The 20,667-nt window shown below is 39.2% G+C and overlaps 1 protein-coding gene across 2 annotated transcripts in view; it reads right to left on the bottom strand.

Moving 5' to 3' along the window:
- Positions 1-12,525, bottom strand: part of LOC118744971 (polycomb protein Asx-like) — a 32,647-nt gene extending 20,122 nt beyond the window's left edge. Inside the window, exons 1-6 of one of the 2 annotated variants that reach the window (XM_036478449.1) lie at positions 12,114-12,525; positions 11,521-11,996; positions 2,951-3,271; positions 1,603-2,824; positions 452-1,370; positions 245-328 (exon numbers count right to left, since the gene is read on the bottom strand). In XM_036478449.1, coding sequence (XP_036334342.1) covers positions 245-328; positions 452-1,370; positions 1,603-2,824; positions 2,951-3,210 — 2,485 coding nt within the window. In that variant the 5' untranslated portion in view covers positions 3,211-3,271; positions 11,521-11,996; positions 12,114-12,525. Of the gene's footprint in view, positions 1-244; positions 329-451; positions 1,371-1,602; positions 2,825-2,950; positions 3,272-11,520 lie in introns of both variants that reach the window. The other variant, XM_036478450.1, reaches the window with a different exon arrangement.
- Positions 12,526-20,667: the final 8,142 nt, after the last annotated feature.

Here is a 20,667-nt window from a genome sequence, read left to right as displayed (position 1 = left end):
TCTGGTAGTAATCTCTAAGTGTCGCAGTTTTGGTATGTCCACCATTATCGCTAACAGTTCATTGCGTATGGCGTAAAATAGACTAAATTGTACGACTCGACAACATTAGCATTGACTACCGTCGTCCTGATATAAGTAGCCGACGAAAATCGTCGAAACCTATCCAGTGCTACCAAGTTTTTCCGTTTAAATAAAAATCAAATGAAAATTAATTCATAAGTAGTTTCGTGGTATGTATAATTACCTTGGTCTACTGAATCACAGAAAATAAATTTCTTTTCCTTTAAGCTACCACTGTCCGCTGGTGTAAGTAAAGCGCTGTTTGCACCTGGTGTGTTTTTTAATTACATTAATTATATTAGAAAATTAAAAATAAATCAATATGATTTTATAAACCAGCGTCCTTAATACATGTATATATTGAATTTAATACTACAGAGCAAAATCTTACCTGCACTGCTATCCGTACTAACTTCGCCAGATTCCAACACGTAATTGTGTGCATCAGCAAACTTTTGTTCGATCAGCTCCTCGTCGTCATCCTCCCCGTCTTCCAATGAAATTATAGACGCCGCGTTTATTTGCTTTCCTTGTGATGGGAAGGACTGTTGTAATGTTATACCTCCGCTTGGTCTAGGTGACACCGTTGATGGCAATATTGCATTCACGTTCACAAACGACGACGTTGTTGGCAGAAGTGTTTCAATACTGTTACAGGTACTATTTCCCACTGTCGTAATTGCCGCAAAGGAAGTATCTTGGTTTTGTAGGAAATTTGACGTTTTCATTACCACATCAGGTAAGGTATTCACACTGGCACATTCTTCACTACTAATTGAAGAGATCGTATCCTTTAGTAGCAGATCAGCGGGTTGCTGTTCGAATTTAGCAGTGTAAAGATTGCTATTATACATGAAACTTTCGGTGGTAAGCGCTTTTGTTGAGGATGAGTTTGTTGTTAAGCTAATGCTGCCATTCAACTCTTGGGAACTTGAAGTAGCCGATGATACGGATGGAGAGAGTGTGTTTTTGGGATCGTCACCAGCAAGATGGCTTATCTCACGTTCTATACTGGTTGCTGAGTCAGTAATATCATAATCATGTGGATGTGGATTTGGATGTTGTTCCTGTCCCTTTTGTGTTTCTATTTTCATTTGTTTGCTTTGTGTTCGATTTTCATAAGCAAACTCTGACTCCGAACGTTTGCGTATATTACCACTACTCCCACATTCATTTTGTCTTTCATGTTCCAACGCGCTTAGCGTTAAGGTAATTTTAGATTCTGCAGCTATTGGTTTGTTTTGAATACCACCACAGTCTGAGCGTAATAGGTCAAATGTAGAGGATGAATCTGTGCAGCCAATATTTTCCTGTTGAAAATAAATGAAAAAAAGTGTATTAAGAAAATATCATAGTTTGAGCCAGACAATAAATCTGTATAACCAATATTTCCTGTTAAAAATAAATGCAAAAAAAGTGTATTAAGAAAATATCATAGTTTGAGCCAGACAATACATCTGTATAACCATTAAGTTAAAAATAAAACAAATGTTGAAAATTTAATTAAATGAATGTATTCAAGTTATTACAATTAACACTCACCAGATCACAAAATGTGTCAGTCTGTTTTTCGTAATCGGTAGTAGAGCTTTCCGTATACTCCTGCTTGTGCAGCTGTTCGGGTTGTATTTTCAGCTCTGTTTTAATAGTATTTACACTTATATTTGCCAGCGGTTCATCCATAAATTCTTCATCCTCCTCTTTCACATCTACAGATGATGAGGATGTTGTGTTTTCGGCACTTTCAGTGCTCGCTGCCGATGCCACAGTTGCCGTCGTCGTTGAAGTTGCTGCCGCAGAGGCAGCTAATGATGTAGCCGTGGATGTCGCTGACGTTTTAGTTGATGTCTTCACAATTGTAGCAACCAGACCGCCTTTGCTTTCCAATTTAAACTCAAGACGCTCATCCATTAGATTAGTATAACTATCACTGCTTTTGCCACTACTGTAACTTATATTGCTGCTACTACTACTGGTGCTACTGGCGCGATTGTAGGATTTTTCGCCCCATATGGGCTCAAAATGTTTCAATTTCCATGGATCTAATTTGTTCTTTTCCCTCTCGGCTTCTGTTTTCATTTTCATTTGATTTTCAGGTGTGAATTCACCTTCCGCCAATCGTTCACGCCATTCCAAGCAGGCACGTGCAAAGAACTCATTATTTAGACTGGATGGCCCCAATTTTATAGCTTCCATGGGAGCCGTGGAGTCAGTAGTGTTCTTGCGTTCAACTTCGATGGCTTCGCGATCCACGCTCGGTAGCAATTGAATGAGGTTATACTGATATAATGGAGGCAGCATAGAAAAGGTTTGTTTGTTGAGTAAGGCTCTCAAATTCGTAGATGCTAATATTGAGTCTGGTGTTTCGAGGTCTATTTTTCCATCCTTTGTCTGCTCAATTTGAGCAGCAGTGGAAATTTTCTTGGAAGAACGTCTACGGGGCTTAAAACTAAACCCGGGTATGGATGCGAGAACTTCACGCATTGTGGACGCTTGTGTGATGGCTGTTAAGGGTGTTGTTAAAGATGCGGCTCCGGTTAATGGCGTGGCGGCTACCGCAGCTTTGGCTTGTTGTTGTGCACGACGACTGCTACTGGCACGGCTCGAAGGGCTCGGTGTTGTGTTCTTTCCACCAGCGGTATTGATCACAGTATTGGCAGTAGCAGTGGACATTGCAGCGTTACTACTCAATGTTGCTGTCGACGTGACTGCAACCTTTTTCTCGGGTGGTATAGGTTTAACGATGATACGAGGAACATGACGCCTAGAAGTTCGATTGAAGTTTAAAATATAATAAATCAGAAAACTTATATTTTTATAAAATTCACATTAGTAACTAGACACTCAAAACTAGATCAAATAAGCATTGAATTTATGTAAAAACGCGTACCGTAAACTGTGGCTGTGCTTTGCGTTGCTTGATAGCTTACTTCGCGAGCTGTGCTGTTCGATCGCTGTATCTAATGCTAATGGATCCTTCTCCTCCTCTTCGCTCAAGAGATTCACTTGCTCGTTTTTTTCTTCCATAGGATCGGCGATCATTTTCTGTCGCACAGAAGATGAATGGGTTTCCATTTTCAGCGAGTTTTTGCTTTGTTGGGATGTTGTTGGGCGATAAAATATTGATGTACCCAATAAGGTCGTTCTCATACTCTTAGCGTATGAAGGCAGATTAAGGTCCTATCCGATTATTGCTATAAAACGACGAAATCTAGTGCAAAGTTAAACCAATTAGAAAGTTTTTTTTTATTCGTATAAAGCTTAACGCAAACAAAAAACAAGAAAGAGTTGCAGTTTACTTGCCTCTGCTTTTAACGGTGGTAATTCATTAGGTCTGTTCGATGAGTGCACTAAAAGTGTAGAACAGTGCAACGCAGGACAACATCTGATATTTAGCGCAAAAAATACCTTCGTTTAGTGCAAGAAAAACTCTCATCGAACGCTTTTAATTGCACTAGAGTACTCTAGAGCGTTCATCGAACAGACCTATTATTGCATGTAAATTTAGTTCTAAAATTTTAGTTAGTGTATAGTAACTTTTTTTAGTTCTCATGGCTTGCTTAAAGTAAACTAATTAGCCATTTTCATAATTTTGTGCTAAGCGATGTAGAGTTTATAGGTTATTATGCGAGCTATAGTTCTCTTTTCTTCTTTTTCAACTAGATAATGACCACTACAGCGGTCGATTGTATTTATGTAGAACATCATGGAAACATATTTATTATCGTGTGCATTTTTGCAATGAAAAAAATTTCACATGAAAAACAAATTAGGTGGTCGGGCTGAAGCAATGGAATCCATATTATGAAATTCACTCACATAAAGTAGAAAGAGTACAGAGTCTTTTCAAAAATGGCTATGCGAAAGATGTCTTGGCATGGTTATCTTTCAAGCAGACGTAAACTGCTTGGGTTGCAGTCACTGCAGGATAGAACGGACTAGTTCTCAATTATGTTTGTATACAATGTTTTGAATGGCAATATTAATTGGGCCGAACTTGCCAATTTAATCAATTTATCTGATGTTCCACGTAATCTGAGGCATAGTATATTGATAGGTACAATGCATACCACCAATTACGCTACTAATGAACCGATTGCTATGTGTATAAGGTTTTGAAACACTTACTCCAGCGTAATCAATTTTAATTTAAGTATTGATAGATTTACAGCCGATTTCACCAGCAATTGATTTTCTGTCATTTTCTATATAAAATTCGAATTAAACAAATTTTTCACTTAAAGCATGTTCACATCAACGTAATTTACGGCTCATTTGTAATTTATAAGCAAATCAAGAACAAAATGAAGAAAAAAAATATTTCATTTATTTTAACCCGCACTGTTTAGGAAATTCAAAAAAAAATTTGAAATCAAGTACAAACCACATACTCGTAATGGGCACGTTCAGAAGGCACAACAGCTCAGTAACTGTTCCGATTGCACCTTCTGAACGCGTTGTTTTGCACTTCTTATCAACTGAACAGTTGCGTGTTAGATAATCGTAATATTTTTATGATCATTTAAGACAACATGTTGTGTTTTGAATTTGACAGCTAATGTATCAAGCCGTTCAGAAGGCGCATTATGATCACTGATTTTTTTTAGCAACGGTTGCGCTCAACTTCTGCGCCTTCTGAACCTACCCAATGTGTACGTGTGATCACACATCGATGGTCCTGTGCAATAACGACACAATTCAAAATTCGTAAAACAAAAACTGTTACTACTGTTAAGTGATTCTTGTCTCTAATCCTTGTCTAATCCATTTCCATCCCTTACTCAAGTAAGCAGTAAGGATTGTTAAAGTAAGTACAAAAGATGAGACATGGATTCGACAAGGATTAAACACATGAGCCACTTAACAGTAGTAACAGTTTTTATTTTTTGAATTTTGAATTGTGTCGTTGTTGCACAGGACCATCGATATCTATAGAAATTATGAAAGAAAATGTGAACGTACCTGCTGCATGTGAAGTAATTTGATGTGAACATAGTTTTAAATTGCTTTCGTGAAATTTGCTGTTAAAATGTATCTCTTCACAATCTTTAATTAAGATATACCTAATTGCTAAATAGTCTGAGGGAACCTACTTCTGTAGATTGAATGAATTAATAAATAAATAACATATTTAAAATATATAAATATATATATTTATTATTTATTTATTTATTTACATATTATAGTCTATGAACAATACATTCTTACAGACTATGAGAAGGATAAAAAGTTATTAATTTAAATGCTTAATTTAGGTAATTGCGAAAAATCGTTTTCGATAAAATTAGAGATTGGATTGAATTCATTGGCAGCTCGGCAGAGGGGCGCATTGCGAGCGTAATTACTACTATAAAATGTATAGTAGAGCCGAAGGGATCTTTGAGGAACATTAAAGTGAATACGTTCCAAGAGGTAAGGACAGTCAACAGTTCCTTGAATAATGTCCAACACAAAAGTTACGGAAAGGACAGACCTTCTCTTTTCCAACGATTTTAGGCGAATAAGCAATGAGCGATCACTATAGGAAGGAATCGGGTCAGAGAAACGTGAGAAGTGTAAACCTTTTGAACGCGCTCGATCCTGTCAATCTTAATTTGATGGAACGGAAGCCAGATGAAGGCATCAAACTCCAGATGGGAGCGAACGAACGAGGTATGTATATAACAGTTTTAAGGTATGCGGATTAGAAAACTCAGCACTATTCCTCCCGACTAAGCCAAGCATAGCATATGACTTAGAAATTATGAAATCGATGTGGCCAATAAAGGAGAGCTTGGTATCAAATATAACGCCAAGGTCCTTAATTTCTCTGATAAGCTGCAGCGTGCTGCCTGAGATATGATACAGACATTTTAGGACTTAGAGAATGTAACATGAAAACATTTATTGATATTAAGGGAAAAGCGGGATTAAAGGCACCAAGCGTGTACGAATTGGTTCTGAGCTCTCTCAGCTAAAGGGGATGCCTGCTGGGGTGCCTCAGGAATCTATACTTGGCCCACTTCTTTTTAGCCTATTTCTAAACGACATTTTTCAGGTCTGCCTAAAAGCTAATCTCCATGCCTATGCTGACGATATTCAACTATACTTATTGGCTCCTCTTGTGCAAGCAGATCGATTGTGCGGCGGTATTAATGCTGAGCTATCCGTTTCCTTCAATTGGGCGAATGCCAATGGTTTGCATCTCAATTGTGATAAATCACCAACAACGAAAATGTGATAAGTCACTTGTTTTGCCAATACTTAATAAGAAAAACATAGATTTCAGCTTTTTATCGCCGCTGATCATCGCTAACAAACCTCTGAAAATCGTCAGCAAGGTAAAAAATTTAGGGTTTATACTAAACTCTAACCTGACTTTTACAGACCATATTAATGCAATGGTTGGGAGGGTTTATGCTACCTTAAGAAATTTAAAAGTGTCTGGATTTTATACTCCAATGAGTACAAGGCGTCAGCTTGCCCTACAAATAATAATACCGAAAAGCCCGAAACTGTTGTTTTTCTATATAGACTGATTGCTATGGAATCTCCAGGTTACCTTTTTAATAAGTTAGTATTTACTAGGTCTGCACGGGTAACAGATCTAATTGTCATTCACTTTAGTACGTTAGCATCAGAGAGACTGTTCTTCGTCAACGCTATACGTTTGTGGAACTCTACCCCTGCTGGTGTAAGAAGTAGTCTAAGCAGAAGCAACTTGAAGCAATCTATTTACGCACATTTTAAGAAATAATGTTTTGAATGGACTGGCCATCTATCTTTACCTATCAATCTTTATCAACATTCTTAATTTATTTTCTATCTTTGTATGTTTTTATTTCTTACCGTATTCCTTAGTACTCTTAATCTTTATTGTTTAGGGATTATAATTATAATGTTAGTTTATTTATTTGCCCTTGTTTTTATTCTTAAGTTTGCATATGTATGTATGTATGCTTTTCTCTTTGTCTATATTTAAATCAGCAATTTGTTGTACTGTAAAAGATTATATCTTATTGTACTAATGGTTATACATTTAATAAATGAAATGAAATGAAATTAAGCTAGCATATTGTCAAGTTCCATTTGGAGCATGAGCATGTCGGCAGTGCTCGTTATGTTCGAGAATATTTTTAAATCGTCAACTTATAACAGATATTTTGAAAACGAGATGCATGATCTAATGTCATTTATAAACAAAACAAAAGACTCGAGAATACTACCTTGTGGCACGCCCGAGGTCGACGCGAAGGTGTCAGACGAAAAACGGGCCACCGCCTGCAACACATATAACAGTTTAAGAAAACAGAATGGAAACTTAGGCGTTCGAGTTTCGCGACTAAAATTCTATACGACACCTTGTCGAAAGCTTTCGAAAAGTACGTGTAGATATAATCCACATTAGATGCAAAAGAAAACGCCGATATACAATATTCGATATACAATATTCGCTGCAAGATTTGAGACCGTGGAACGCCCTGGTACAAAACCATGTTGGTTTGGGCAAATAAGACTCTTGACCGAGAAATAAATTTTCTACTTAACGATGCATTCGACCAGTTTAGAAACTGTAGACAGCTTAGAAATCGGTCTATAGTTACTAATATTGTTTTTGTTTCCGCTTTTGAAAATTGGAGTTATGGTGCCCGATTTCCAAGCATCTAAAAACATCCAAGAAATTATTATTACATTTGAAGGGGTTAGAATCAAAAGGATCTAAGTAGATCTGAAATTAAATCAAATAAACACTATATTTAACTATACAAATATGGGTATAACTTATATTTTCAAAAAATATCACTTAGACCTTTATGATTCTAACCCCTTCATTTATCGTTAAATAAAACATTAGATGGAATTGAAGAGCACGTTTTTTTCGATTTTACAAAATTCCAAGACTCATTTTTAAATAAAACTCTTAAAAAACGCTTGTACATTAAGTGGTAACACTGACTATTGGTTGACTTGTACTTATTGTAATATTTATTTCGCAGATTTTTGAGCTTCTTTAATCGAGAATTTTACCAAGGTAGTTTATACGGCTAACTTTGGGTGGTGGGAATGTTGGGAGGAGCAAATGTCAAACAAAATGGTCTTGAAGGTGTTAAAGCAGTAACCGGCATCCAAGTCGAAGTAATTGAAGGCAATATTATTATTACCTATAGTGATCGGTGCAAAATGATAAAATCCATTTTAAGAATGGGCGCTACATGATGCACACCTGCGGCTGTAATTGGAGCAAGACATTCGGTGATGTTGTAATTTACACCATCACAAATGAAAATTAAATCTAAAATTCTATCGAGCTCGTTTACAAAGTGGTTAATTTGCGATAATTTAAGGCTAAGTTAATTATCAATAAGATAAGATTCATGAAAGAAAGATAGATTATTAGGAGTGAGCCCATTGTTAATATAGCTATTTGACCAATTAACATTACTAAGATTAAAACCGCCGAATATACAGATAATTGTCCCCAATCGCATTGTGAACAAAATATGTAATGTTGTCAGCATGTGCCCTGCATAGGCTATCCACACTATTCGAATATACGAAGAAAACAGTGAACAAGAAATTGATGACCCAGCAACACAAACGCAAAGCTGATCCAGTTGTGAGTCAGTATTTTCCGGATTAATCAATGAAGCGCGGAATTTTCGATTCACTGCAATCAAGACGCCTAAGCCCCTGGAGCGACAACTCTTAACAGCGTCTCCTATCTTTCCGGAAGGAAAAAAAAGAGTTCAGAGAAAAGCGGCTTATCGAATAGTGCAGAAGAAATTCCAAGTTTGAAATTTACCCATTTGACGGAGTTTTGAGGCTCATCGTACATATATAAAAATATATAAATAAATAAATATGTATTGCAAAAATTAATATATAATTAGGTTGTGGCAAAATAGCTGGTTCTTATTAATGCCCGCGTGTCGATGATATAGTCGATGATATTATCAGGCAGTAGACTGGAACGAAGAAAGATGAAGCCATTTCATTCGTGCAACCCCTAGGTCTTAGCAGGAGTTGCAGCCAACAATGTTGATTGTTTTGCCTGGTCTCGGCGGCGCCGCCAAGGCAGTAGCAGAATCATCTGGCACGTTGACCGCACGAGATCCCTGAGAATGACCACTAACACTGTCAGAAGAATTCGCAGGCCAGTTAACAGCACTAGACCCAAAAGAATGCGCACCGCCACTGGTGCCAGCAATAGCAAGGTATGTTCGGGCATCAGTACCACCAGCAACATCGCGAGCCGCAGCAGCAGGTGTCGAGCGAGGCGAATGTAAATTATCCGCTATGGGCAGTTTATCAGATTCCTTAACATCAGAACGCACGGGATTTAGACCACCATTAGCTTCACACCCCTTAGCAATGGCAGCATCAGCACCAGCAGCAACATCGCCGGTGTCAAAATCAGCATCGGAAGACAAATTCACAATATTACAGAGCATTTGGTGATGGGTTAACAGCAGTATTTTGGGATGAGATAACAGCGACATTCTTATTCTTCACATCCACTAACGATTTAATTTCATTGCGGCGCCTCTTATTTACACTCCCCACATTTTCAGTGTGTTTTGTTGTTGTTGTTGTTGTAGCAGTATACAAATTCCCCAAAGACTTTTTGGGGAGTGTTGGTGGAGTGTGTTTTGTATTAGGGGTCAATCGCTTTGCAGACCCAATGGGAGACGAAGCAGATGAAAGAGCATCGTTTAAGGCGATCGTTTGACAGGTATACCATTAAAAGGCTCAAAAAGTTATCAGATTTAAATAAGAATTTCAGTGGTATGTGTTGAAAATAAAAGATGCAAAGCGTAACAAAATTTAGCTCCCGGCCTAAATTGGAAAGTTTGTGTGGCTTTGAGATAGGTACATACGATAGCCCACAAACGTGGTAACCGCACAAGAGCTTTGTATGCTAGTATTCATATACAACATCTACACGATAAATTGATTTCGAAAATAATAACTTTCATGAAGTTTATATAATGAAAAATAATTTTTACATATTTATATGTACATACATTCCAATATTTGCACACGGATAAATAAGCAAGTATAAAATCATGTAATTAGAAGCATTAAGTCTTTGAAACCCCAATCTCGATATATGTACTATATAACGGGTGATTTTTTTGAGGTTAGGATTTTCATGCATTAGTATTTGACAGATCACGTGGGATTTCAGACATGGTGTCAAAGAGAAAGATGCTCAGTATGCTTTGACATTTCATCATGAATAGACTTACTAACGAGCAACGCTTGCAAATCATTGAATTTTATTACCAAAATCAGTGTTCGGTTCGAAATGTGTGTGTTTGCTTTTTTATCGACAAATTTTGTTCAGCGATGAGGCTCATTTCTGGTTGAATGGCTTCGTAAATAAGCAAAATTGCCGCATTTGGAGTGAAGAGCAACCAGAAGCCGTTCAAGAACTGCCCATGCATCCCGAAAAATGCACTGTTTGGTGTGGTTTGTACGCTGGTGGAATCATTGGACCGTATTTTTTCAAAGATGCTGTTGGACGCAACGTTACGGTGAATGGCGATCGCTATCGTTCGATGCTAACAAACTTTTTGTTGCCAAAAATGGAAGAACTGAACTTGGTTGACATGTGGTTTCAACAAGATGGCGCTACATGCCACACAGCTCGCGATTCTATGGCCATTTTGAGGGAAAACTTCGGAGAACAATTCATCTCAAGAAATGGACCGGTAAGTTGGCCACCAAGATCATGCGATTTGACGCCTTTAGACTATTTTTTGTGGGGCTACGTCAAGTCTAAAGTCTACAGAAATAAGCCAGCAACTATTCCAGCTTTGGAAGACAACATTTCCGAAGAAATTCGGGCTATTCCGGCCGAAATGCTCGAAAAAGTTGCCCAAAATTGGACTTTCCGAATGGACCACCTAAGACGCAGCCGCGGTCAACATTTAAATGAAATTATCTTCAAAAAGTAAATGTCATGGACCAATCTAACGTTTCAAATAAAGAACCGATGAGATTTTGCAAATTTTATGCGTTTTTTTTAAAAAAAAAGTTATCAAGCTCTTAAAAAATCACCCTTTACATAGATACAAATGTACATACATACATAGGTATATGCATGGAAATGTACATACACACATAAATAAACGCCCTAACCTTCTTTATGCGATTGGATGATTCTGTAATACAAAAAATAAAAAATATTTATGCTCATAACTATTCTACAATATTATAAGTGGATTTTGCATAATTTATTTAGCACGAAGAAAGAAGTTACTAGGCGTGGGGTTTCGTTCTTCTCCATCGTGAACACTCAGAATTGCAGGCTTCTGTTTACAAAGTTTTTAGCTAACCATCGAATGTTTTACAATCGGCAATGTGATTAGCGAATATTTCAACAAAATATGTACATACATATGCACATATTCAATCTGCCCTAATATACGGGTGCGCAATATACACTTACATATAGTTTTTAAAATTCAGACTTACCTGACCTGTGGACTCATTTTGAACCTGGAAAATCCAACGATACAAAGATGAGAAAGGCGAGCTTTTGTAGTCAAGCTTGACTTGGTTTTATATCCAAAATTCTGGCGTTACGTTTTTTCTGCAATTTTTCTAGAGCCTCTAAAGCACATTTCTTCTGTAGATCTCAGATTTATCGCATCACTTTTCTTCCTACCCATGAATAGTGGTGGATGGATAAAGTCGTGCGTCGTTTATTCGTTCCCGTTTTTTATTTCGTTTTCCCTTTGTATCGACTCACTATTCAAATCATTTTCATCAAGTCTACTTTTATCGCGTTTCTCTTTTTCCCCCACTTCGTACCCTTCTTTATCAGAACTTCCTTTTCGGCTGCTCTTTTTTTCAATTGCTGGAATGTCTTCGCAACTATTTTTTCGAATTTTCATCTCCTTATTGCCTGCAATTTAATGATTTTTTCCACTATCCCAGATCCTCCTACTCTAAAGTAGTTAAGGGTTTGCTTTAATTTGTTTCCGATTTTCCTTTTTGCAATTATTAATTCAGTTTTTCATCAAATTTGCATAAAGTAGACAGCGGAAGAATTAAGACAAACTAACAAACAAAACCAAATTTTCCTGTTTTCGTTCGTTTTTGACAGACCCAGCTGACAATTATAGAAGCAACTCCTTTTATCTCGCACTTATTGGCCACACTTGCTTCATTGTCAGTCTAGTTATCCCTTTCTCACACCAATGCAATGGCATAGTTATTGCAATTCAAAGTTTTTTCTTTTACATATCTTTTCACTTTTTTCGATCCGCAGTTAGACACTCAGATATTTTTCCGATTAATCCGCACATTATGTAATATATCCATATATTAATAAAATATTTATTATTTCCAAAACTAAAAGGGTGAAATTTCAATAATTTCACCGCACTATAGCTTCTTTCTACGTGATTTTAATTTTTTCTCGTCCATGTTCTACTCGACTCAATACTTTCTGACAGGGTTGCTTTGAGAAAACTGTATGACTTTTTGCGCTGTGTTAAAGCAGTGATGGAAAACGGTATGCTTTCTAGAAGCAGTGTAGAGACACCAATACTAGGCACAGTACATTGGGTAGATGTATTCTATTAGTGTCGTTAAAAAATGATTAAGGGATTCCCTTAAACTCGTAAAGTCTTAAACCGTATAAAGCTTATAAGTTTACGAGGCTTTTATGGGAACGCCCACTTTTTAAAAAGGTGTATAGGTGCGTAAAGTGACTGTTTGACTGATCAACCAGGATTTTGTGAAGCAATTTTTGTTTCGTAGTATTTTCCATAATATCTTGTCTCTATCACTCTTGACTAAAATACACATAAAAATGCCGAAATTTACCATTATTCTTTCACTTGTTTTCATTATTTTATCATACATTTTAGTCTAAAAGTTTCGGCCCCTTGGCAACACTGAAGTTTACGAGGTCGTTTTACAAGGTGCTCGTAAGACTTTGTTTATACACGGAAACTTTTGTCGACGCGGTTTTTCACATTCCCTTTTGGTGTTGCTCGTTTCATTTACACACGGCGTGTTTTGTGTGTGCAATTATGGTTGTCAGCTGTGAACCGCTAACTCAATTTACACAGATGAACGAGAGCACAAGGCGTGTTGCCCGAGCACGAGCAACTCGGTGCCATGAACGAAAGACACAAGATCACGCGGGAAGGAAAGAACGAAAAAAGTTATTTTCTAGCTGCCGAAATCACGACGCCATCTTTGTTGTAAGAAGTAAACAACGTAGAGAACGGAGAAAACCGCGAAATTGTTGAACGCATGAAAAATCATTTTTATTATGCAAATTCTTCTATAAATTATGCCGTTGTGTTAAATTATTCTTTATCTTATGTGTACACACGTTGTCACAAGCGAAAATGAAGAAAATTGCAGTAAAAAGCCACCACCAAATTGTAAACAACGAAGAAATGTAAACAAACGGTTAATGTCAAAATCGTTCAATTTTTTTCCTAAATGCGATTCTAACGGGCTAGTATCCAGCCCGCGTGATCTTGTCTTCTTGGTTCATGACTCGGTGCCCCTCTTCTTTCCTCGTCACGCTCTCTCCTACAAACGTCGAGTTGCGGCAACAAAAATCGCCGTGTGTAAATGAGCACTAAATAGAGCTCCATACAAATTTTGACAGTTCTTTCACGAGGCTCGCAAATTTACGAGCTTTACGAGATTTACGAGGCTTTTACGAGTTTAACTTAGGGTTTACACCGGACAATACTGCCATGACAATAGCGATACATGAAACTTTTTTTTGTCAATGGCGGTTCATTCCCTCTCCAAAAAGGTGGGTTAGAGGTGCCATGCCCACTTACCTTTCGCCCACCGCCCCTTTAAAGAACGGCCATAAAGGAAAGCCAACCCTTACTTTCTTTATGAAAAACAAATCCGCATGCTTATTTGCATAACGATAAACAAACTTATAGGACTCCTAAACCACACAAAATCATTGTGAGACTTGTGTAAGTCAATATCGTGGAAATTACTACACGATAAAATTGCACAAACCTTATTTTGGAGAAACGTTGCTCAAGTAAATATGTGCAAAAAATATGAATGTTCGTTACATATTTTGATAGCTTCAGTTTCAAAACACAAAAAAATGAATACTAAAAATTTTTTTTCCTACACTCGTATCCATGTTTTTAGCATGATCTAATAATAATAATAGTTGCGTTCCCTAACTTTTCTGGGCTAAAACCTGTAAAACTGTCAAAAGGCAATAGAAGCCAGAGAGCCGAGTACGGGAACGCTTTCTGGCAAATTCCTGTAAATTCTTGCAACTTCTTGCGAGTTAGGGAACGCAACTAATAATAGATTGGCGCTTACACATATGTTAGTGTTTGGCCGAGCCTCTCCTCCGACTTGTGGCGTGCGCCTTGATGTTGTCACACAAGGCGGAGCGACCTACAGTTTTACGCCGACTTCGAACGGCGATTGTATTTTTTTTTTATGAGAAGCTGTTTTTCATGGCAGAAATACACTCGGTGGTTTGCCATTGCCTGCAGAGGGAGGACCGCTATTAAGAAAAAACCTTTTTCTATTTTTTGCGATGTTGCTTTGACCAGGGCTTGAACCCAGGTGCTGATGAGTGAAGGCGTGCACTGCTTACCACAACACCACAGCGGCCGACATGATCTGGACACCAAAATAAAAGCTAGACTAAAAATTATGCAGTAGTTGCCATACACAACACAAATTATTGTACAATAACAATATTATTTTGATTTTTGCGCAATAACTGTGTAATTTAGTACAAACAACCCCATACACCACACACACGATTGACGCAAGCCCGATCATTCCCACGAGAGCCGGTTCTACGTACGGGAATGGCTCGGGTTTTTTCCGACCAAGGGCTGTGGTTTCGGCGATCTAACCCCGTTTAGGTCGGCGAAGTATCTCAGAAGTTGTTCGTCCATAGGGCTACATTTGCTACGTATTCTTCTGCTCAGGGCTGGCATCACCTGTTGTGTATGCCAGAGACGACTACACCACAAATCCACCTTAGTCAAGTGCAATGCTTGCAACGGGTGGAGTATCCTCAGAGTTTGTTCAGGACTACGGATCCATCGGCAGTATACCACATCGTTTGTGGCCCCCTGCTGATCAAACAGAGCAGCCTTCACGGCTAACCCCAGTCCACCTGAGCAGCTCAATACAAGCACCACAACACAACAATACAATTCACACGACAATGCAATGCACACCACAACCACGACAGACCACAAAACAGACACAACCACACCACCACCCACACGACGCCGCCAACAACTCCGCGTTCCTCCTACAATCTGCACGGTATGTCAGACCAGGATATTCCGTAACTTGACATCAGTCAAGGGCAACACCTGCTTTGGCTGGTGCCACTTTAAGGCATATTCAGGTCTGCGCACCACGCGAGATTTTACGAGGAACTGCGAGGGTCCGTGTTGCGCCGCTCGGTCGCAAACCCCAATTGCGACGCCACCCACTACCACCACATGGCGGCAACCGCCACAGCAAGGCACACAGCCAATGGCGGCAAGGCCACACATATCCCTCACAACCTGCATAACAACACGTCTCCCGAACCACATGAATCTCATTTAATTTAACTGTAACGGACTTCAGAGCAAGATCGAGGAGATAACCGTCTTCATGGGAAGGCATGGTATATTGACAGCTGCGGTCCAGGAGACGAAGTTGCACAGCAATTCAACATTGTTGAATTGTGCCGGATACAACGTGCACCGTCGAGATCGCGAGCGATATAATGGTGGTGGCTTAGCATTCATCACGCACCACATCCTGCTGTATCGTTTTATTGAAGCAGACATCGACCGCAGGGATACCACCCTAGAATGTCAGGGCATTGCTATCCGGTCAGGCGATGTTGAGCTCGAGATATTTAACGTTTACATATCACCTGTGACTTGCTTCCCTGCAGGATATCAGGATAGCTGTGCTCCTCAGAGATGAAAACCGTATGGTAGTAGATGACTTTAATGCGCACCACGATCTTTGGCATTGAAGCCTGTCAAACGATCGTAGGGGAACAGACTTGGCTGAGCATATAGACGATTCGACATTCTGCACAATGAACGACGACGCACCCACCAGGATTATGGGCAGTTGCTGCAGCTCGCCAGACATAACAATAGTCAGCGCTGGTATGATAAACAAAGTATCATGACGACCTATGCTGACTTTAGCATCAGACCATCTGTCCATAGTCATCTCAATCGATAAACCAACCGACTTTGTTTCCGCGGAACACCGGACCTATATCAACTTTTCTAAAGCTGATTGGAAAGGCTTCGCGGAATTTACTGGGAGCACCTTCGCTGCGCTCCCCACATCAACCGACGTCCACCTCGGTGCGCGTAAAGCAGTGTTTGCATTGTTCATCTTTGCGCTCTACTCAACGCAGGGTTGCACGAAGAAAAAGTTGAATGGCTAAAAATATCAATATATGAAAAAATGTCACTGCTGCTGCAGCTCGCTTCGTACCGACAGGATGCATCACGGACCCTGTCCAAACTTCCCTGCTGAAGCGGCTGTTCTAGCCGACGAAGCGCGACGACAGGGTCGAAATTTATTTCGGCGACCATGCTTCGTCGGACCCGGAGCGATGCGCGAGCTATTTTAGCCGACAGTTCATACTGCATCCTCCGGCGGACAAAGCCAAGCGTCGAGTGACCAGAAGGCTGCACAAACTGCCAACAACTTGTGTCCCCCTTGCTTTCACCAGCGCTGAAGTTCAGGTGGCCATCGATAAGGCGAAAGCCTCCAAAGCCACGGGTCCCGACGGAATATGCATGTTGATGCTGAAAAATCTGGGTCCTGTGGGAGTAGCGTACCTAACGGAGGTCCTCAATATGTCAATGACATCTGGAAAGTGGGGAGAGTGGTCCCACTGCTCAAACCGGGGAAACCAGACAACAAAGGAGAATCTTACTTATCGCCCCGAAAACTCTAGAGGCCTCCGTATTTCACAAACCACCTGACCCCAGCGAAGCATCAGCATGGTTTCCGTTAAGGGCACAGTACAACAACAGCACTTAACGCCATAAGCACTCGGATAACCCATGGCCTTAACCGCAACCGTCCCTGTGAGAGAACTATTCTAGTAGCGTTGAACCTGTCAAAGGCGTTTGACACCGTCAGCCACTCCAAGCTACTAGAAGATATAGAGGCCTCCTCTCTCCCACAGAGGCTCAAACGGTGGTCGGCGAATTATCTGAGTGGTCGACACTCGTCGGTAATGTTTAGAGACAAATCGAGCAAGGGTGGTGTCCTCTCCCCACTACTGTTTAACTTTTACATTTCAAAGCTTCCTCAACCCCCAGAGAGAGTTCCAATTGTCTCCTACGCCGACGATTGCTTGATCATGGCGTCTGGGAATGGAATTGATAACTTGTGTTCGAAAGTAAACGGGTATCTCTCCGAGCCTTCTCGCTTCTTCACTGCAAGGAGCCTAACCCTCTCTCCTACAAAATCCTCTGCGACCTTGTTGACCACCTGGACGAAGGAGGTCAGGCTACCACTGGGAATTCACGTCAATGATACCCCTATTCCGACGGTGAAGAACCCCAAAATACTCGGAATCACCTTCGCCAGTCTGCTCTCCTTCTCTGCGGACGCAACCGCTACTGTCAACAAAGTACAGAGCCGCAAGGTCCTCAAGTCGCTAGCCGGCAGTACTTGGGGCAAAGACAAAGAAACGTTGCGCAGATATGCCAAATGAGTGTCCAGCATGCGGAGAGACACTCCATGACTCGAAACATCTCTTCGTATGCCCGGAAAATCCGACAACCCTAACGCTTTTGTCTTTGTGGACCGACGCTGACCAGCGACTGAGATATTAACCGATATGAGCGGGGTTGTTGTAGACGCTACAACAACAACAACGCAATCCCCATATTGCGCAATGTTTTTGTGTGATTTAGGGGCAGCGTGTGCAAAGAAATGCCGGGTTGTATTTCCTTTATAAGAGCAACCAAATAAAACTTATAAATATCTACATATAAAATTTTAAGACTTTAAACATTGGCTGCATTTCTTTATTCATTCTGAACTTTTGGAATAAACTTTTTTGTTTACTTATTCTTTAGAATGTTCCTGATGATATGTTAACGTATATTTCAAACGTATTGTTTGTTCCGGCTGTGAAATGGGATCATCCGGAATGTATAAAGAAACGCAGCCAATAAGAAAAAAAGTGATTTTCCTTTAAACTAGTAGTATTATTCATAGTGAATATATATTCACCACGGCACCATGATGCAATAATACAGGTGTTATCAGTTGGCAACTTCTCGCTCTAATTCCGCCATATTGACTGCCTTAGGTGAGACAGTGTTACTTCTTTGACAATTCTTTGCCTAATAAAATAGCTGAATATTTTTTTATTTTTTCTCAGTATACACATTTTTTTCTTAAAATGGTATTTTATCTTATTTTATTTTATATCATTACAAATATTCTATAAAAAAGCAAATTTTGTTCAGGAAAAAATGAGAAATTTTATATTTTCCCCTAAATGGGGCTTAATTTCTTCTCGTTCTACTGGGCTAAGGCAGTGTCAAATCGAGCTGTCACAATTGATACCTCCTTGTATTATTGCATCATGCCACGGCACAAGTACCACCAGAGCAGTATTTTTTCTGTAGTTTCCCATTTTAGTGGCAGCGCTCCGAGCGTTCAGATAGTCATTCACCCTCATTGCGAGAGTGGTGTCGTATGCAAGTCGTTTTTCGAGAGTCGAATCGTATCGCAAATTGCACGTCATTGCCTAAAATTTCCATTCGACTAGTGTATTAAAACGGAAAAACTTGACAGCACTGTATAGTTTTCCACGATTTTCGTCATTTACTTATTTCAGCACGACAGTAAACAATGCCAATGTTGTCGAGTCGTACAATTTAGCCTAGTTTACGACTTACGCAATGAGGCTGATTATCATTTTGCACAAAAAAGGTAATGAAACAAGTTGTATTCCAATAGTTTACATAGTGAGTCATTTACGTATATAATTTAATGTAGAATTATTTAATAATTTTCGTTTTACACTATATTTTTTTGAAACTATTTTGAGCTAACTATTTTTTGTTTCTCAAAAGCAACCCTGCGTGCTTTGAAGGCGTGTGTACCAATAATTTCATTCCTGGCATATTCATCCCCGAGGAGGGCAGTCGACAAATTCACCCAAGGTTGTTTACTGGTTATAATAGGAGCGTTCCTTATCTCCCAGAAATAGTCAGAAAAAGTCCGATGTAGTCAGATTTAGTCCAAAAAGCGTTCCTTAACTCGGAAATGACAGTAAAAATGAGAGAGCAACACTCGGTGAAAGTGACTCTCATCAGTCCGAAGTAGTCAGATTTAGTCAGAAGAATTTTTTCTGGCAAAATCCTGAAAAGTGTCAAACTCGACTGAATTTAAATTAACGGAAATTAAAGAATACGCAAAAAGTGAGAATAATCTAAAAAGTAAAAAAAGTGAATTGAAATTGGAAGGAGGCAAAAAATAATTGATATAGAAAGTGTTTATTGAGCTTGTGCTTGTGTGAAGGTGTTTTGTACATACATACATTTACATTCTTATTTGACGTTAGCTTTGTTGTTGCCATTCTTTGGACTAAATATTTGGTTTTTTGCGTTCCTTTACTTTTCCTGTTATTCTCTTTTAGTGAGCGCATTTTGCTTACGCTCTGGCATTTTGACACTTTTCAGATTTTAGTCCAAAAAGATAGGGAATGAACCTATTGTGGTCGAGCCCGATGCAGCGAACAAAGGTGGCGCCGTCAGTGGTGCCGCTACTTTGGTTTTGCCGATTTTGACAGTTGTGGTAACTTGTAAATAAACCTTTGTTTACAAATCATCGAAAGAGAAATTTTAATTATAAGTGAAAAATCAGTTTAAATTGTTTTAATTTGCAATTAGTGAGTGATTTTTGAGTTGAGGACTGAGTAAAAACGAATACAATGAAGTGCTGTGTGATAAATTGCGACAGCCGTCAAGATGCAAGAAGCGTAGATGCAAGTGTAGCGCTGGGACGAATCGCTGCATTTTGTGTACATAGGGCACGGCAAAGTCGTTCCCGAAATGTTTCTCTATTATTATATTAACAGCATTTCCTCACAATGGTTTTGTTTCTGCTCCACGCAGCCTGCATTAGCAAGTTAACTAATCAATCCCGCAGAGATGCTGCTGCAGCCTTAATTGCAAAGCAATGGAGTACACTAAAATGTTCACTGTTCTCTAATAGATTAGGTGAAAAATTCAATATTTTCACATTTAGCAAAATTAAAACACGTTTTTCGCTTTAAAGTGAACTGCTTTGGTAGTTTCAACTCGTTCTTCTTTTCGCTTCATTCTTTGTTTACTTGTGGTACACAAATGTCAACGCCCAGGACGGCGCTGAAGGCTGTTCACACCGGCTGTTAGTGTTTTCGTTGACATTTCTTACATCCTCTGATTACAGTTTTGCTACACAAAAACAAAACCAAAATGCTTTTCCCTCATTTTCTTTTCATTAGCAACCTCTCACTTTCATCCTTATTTTACTTTGGCCAGCCAATTAACAATAAATCCGAAATGGGGTATTAAAGATGATAAAATATGACTTCCACTTCGATAA

This window comes from Rhagoletis pomonella, unplaced genomic scaffold (genome assembly GCF_013731165.1).
Source record: "Rhagoletis pomonella isolate Grant_MI unplaced genomic scaffold, Rhpom_1.0 Rhpom_scaffold_00008, whole genome shotgun sequence".
NCBI lineage: Eukaryota > Metazoa > Arthropoda > Insecta > Diptera > Tephritidae > Rhagoletis > Rhagoletis pomonella.
This window is presented reverse-complemented; position numbering and strand designations above follow the sequence as displayed.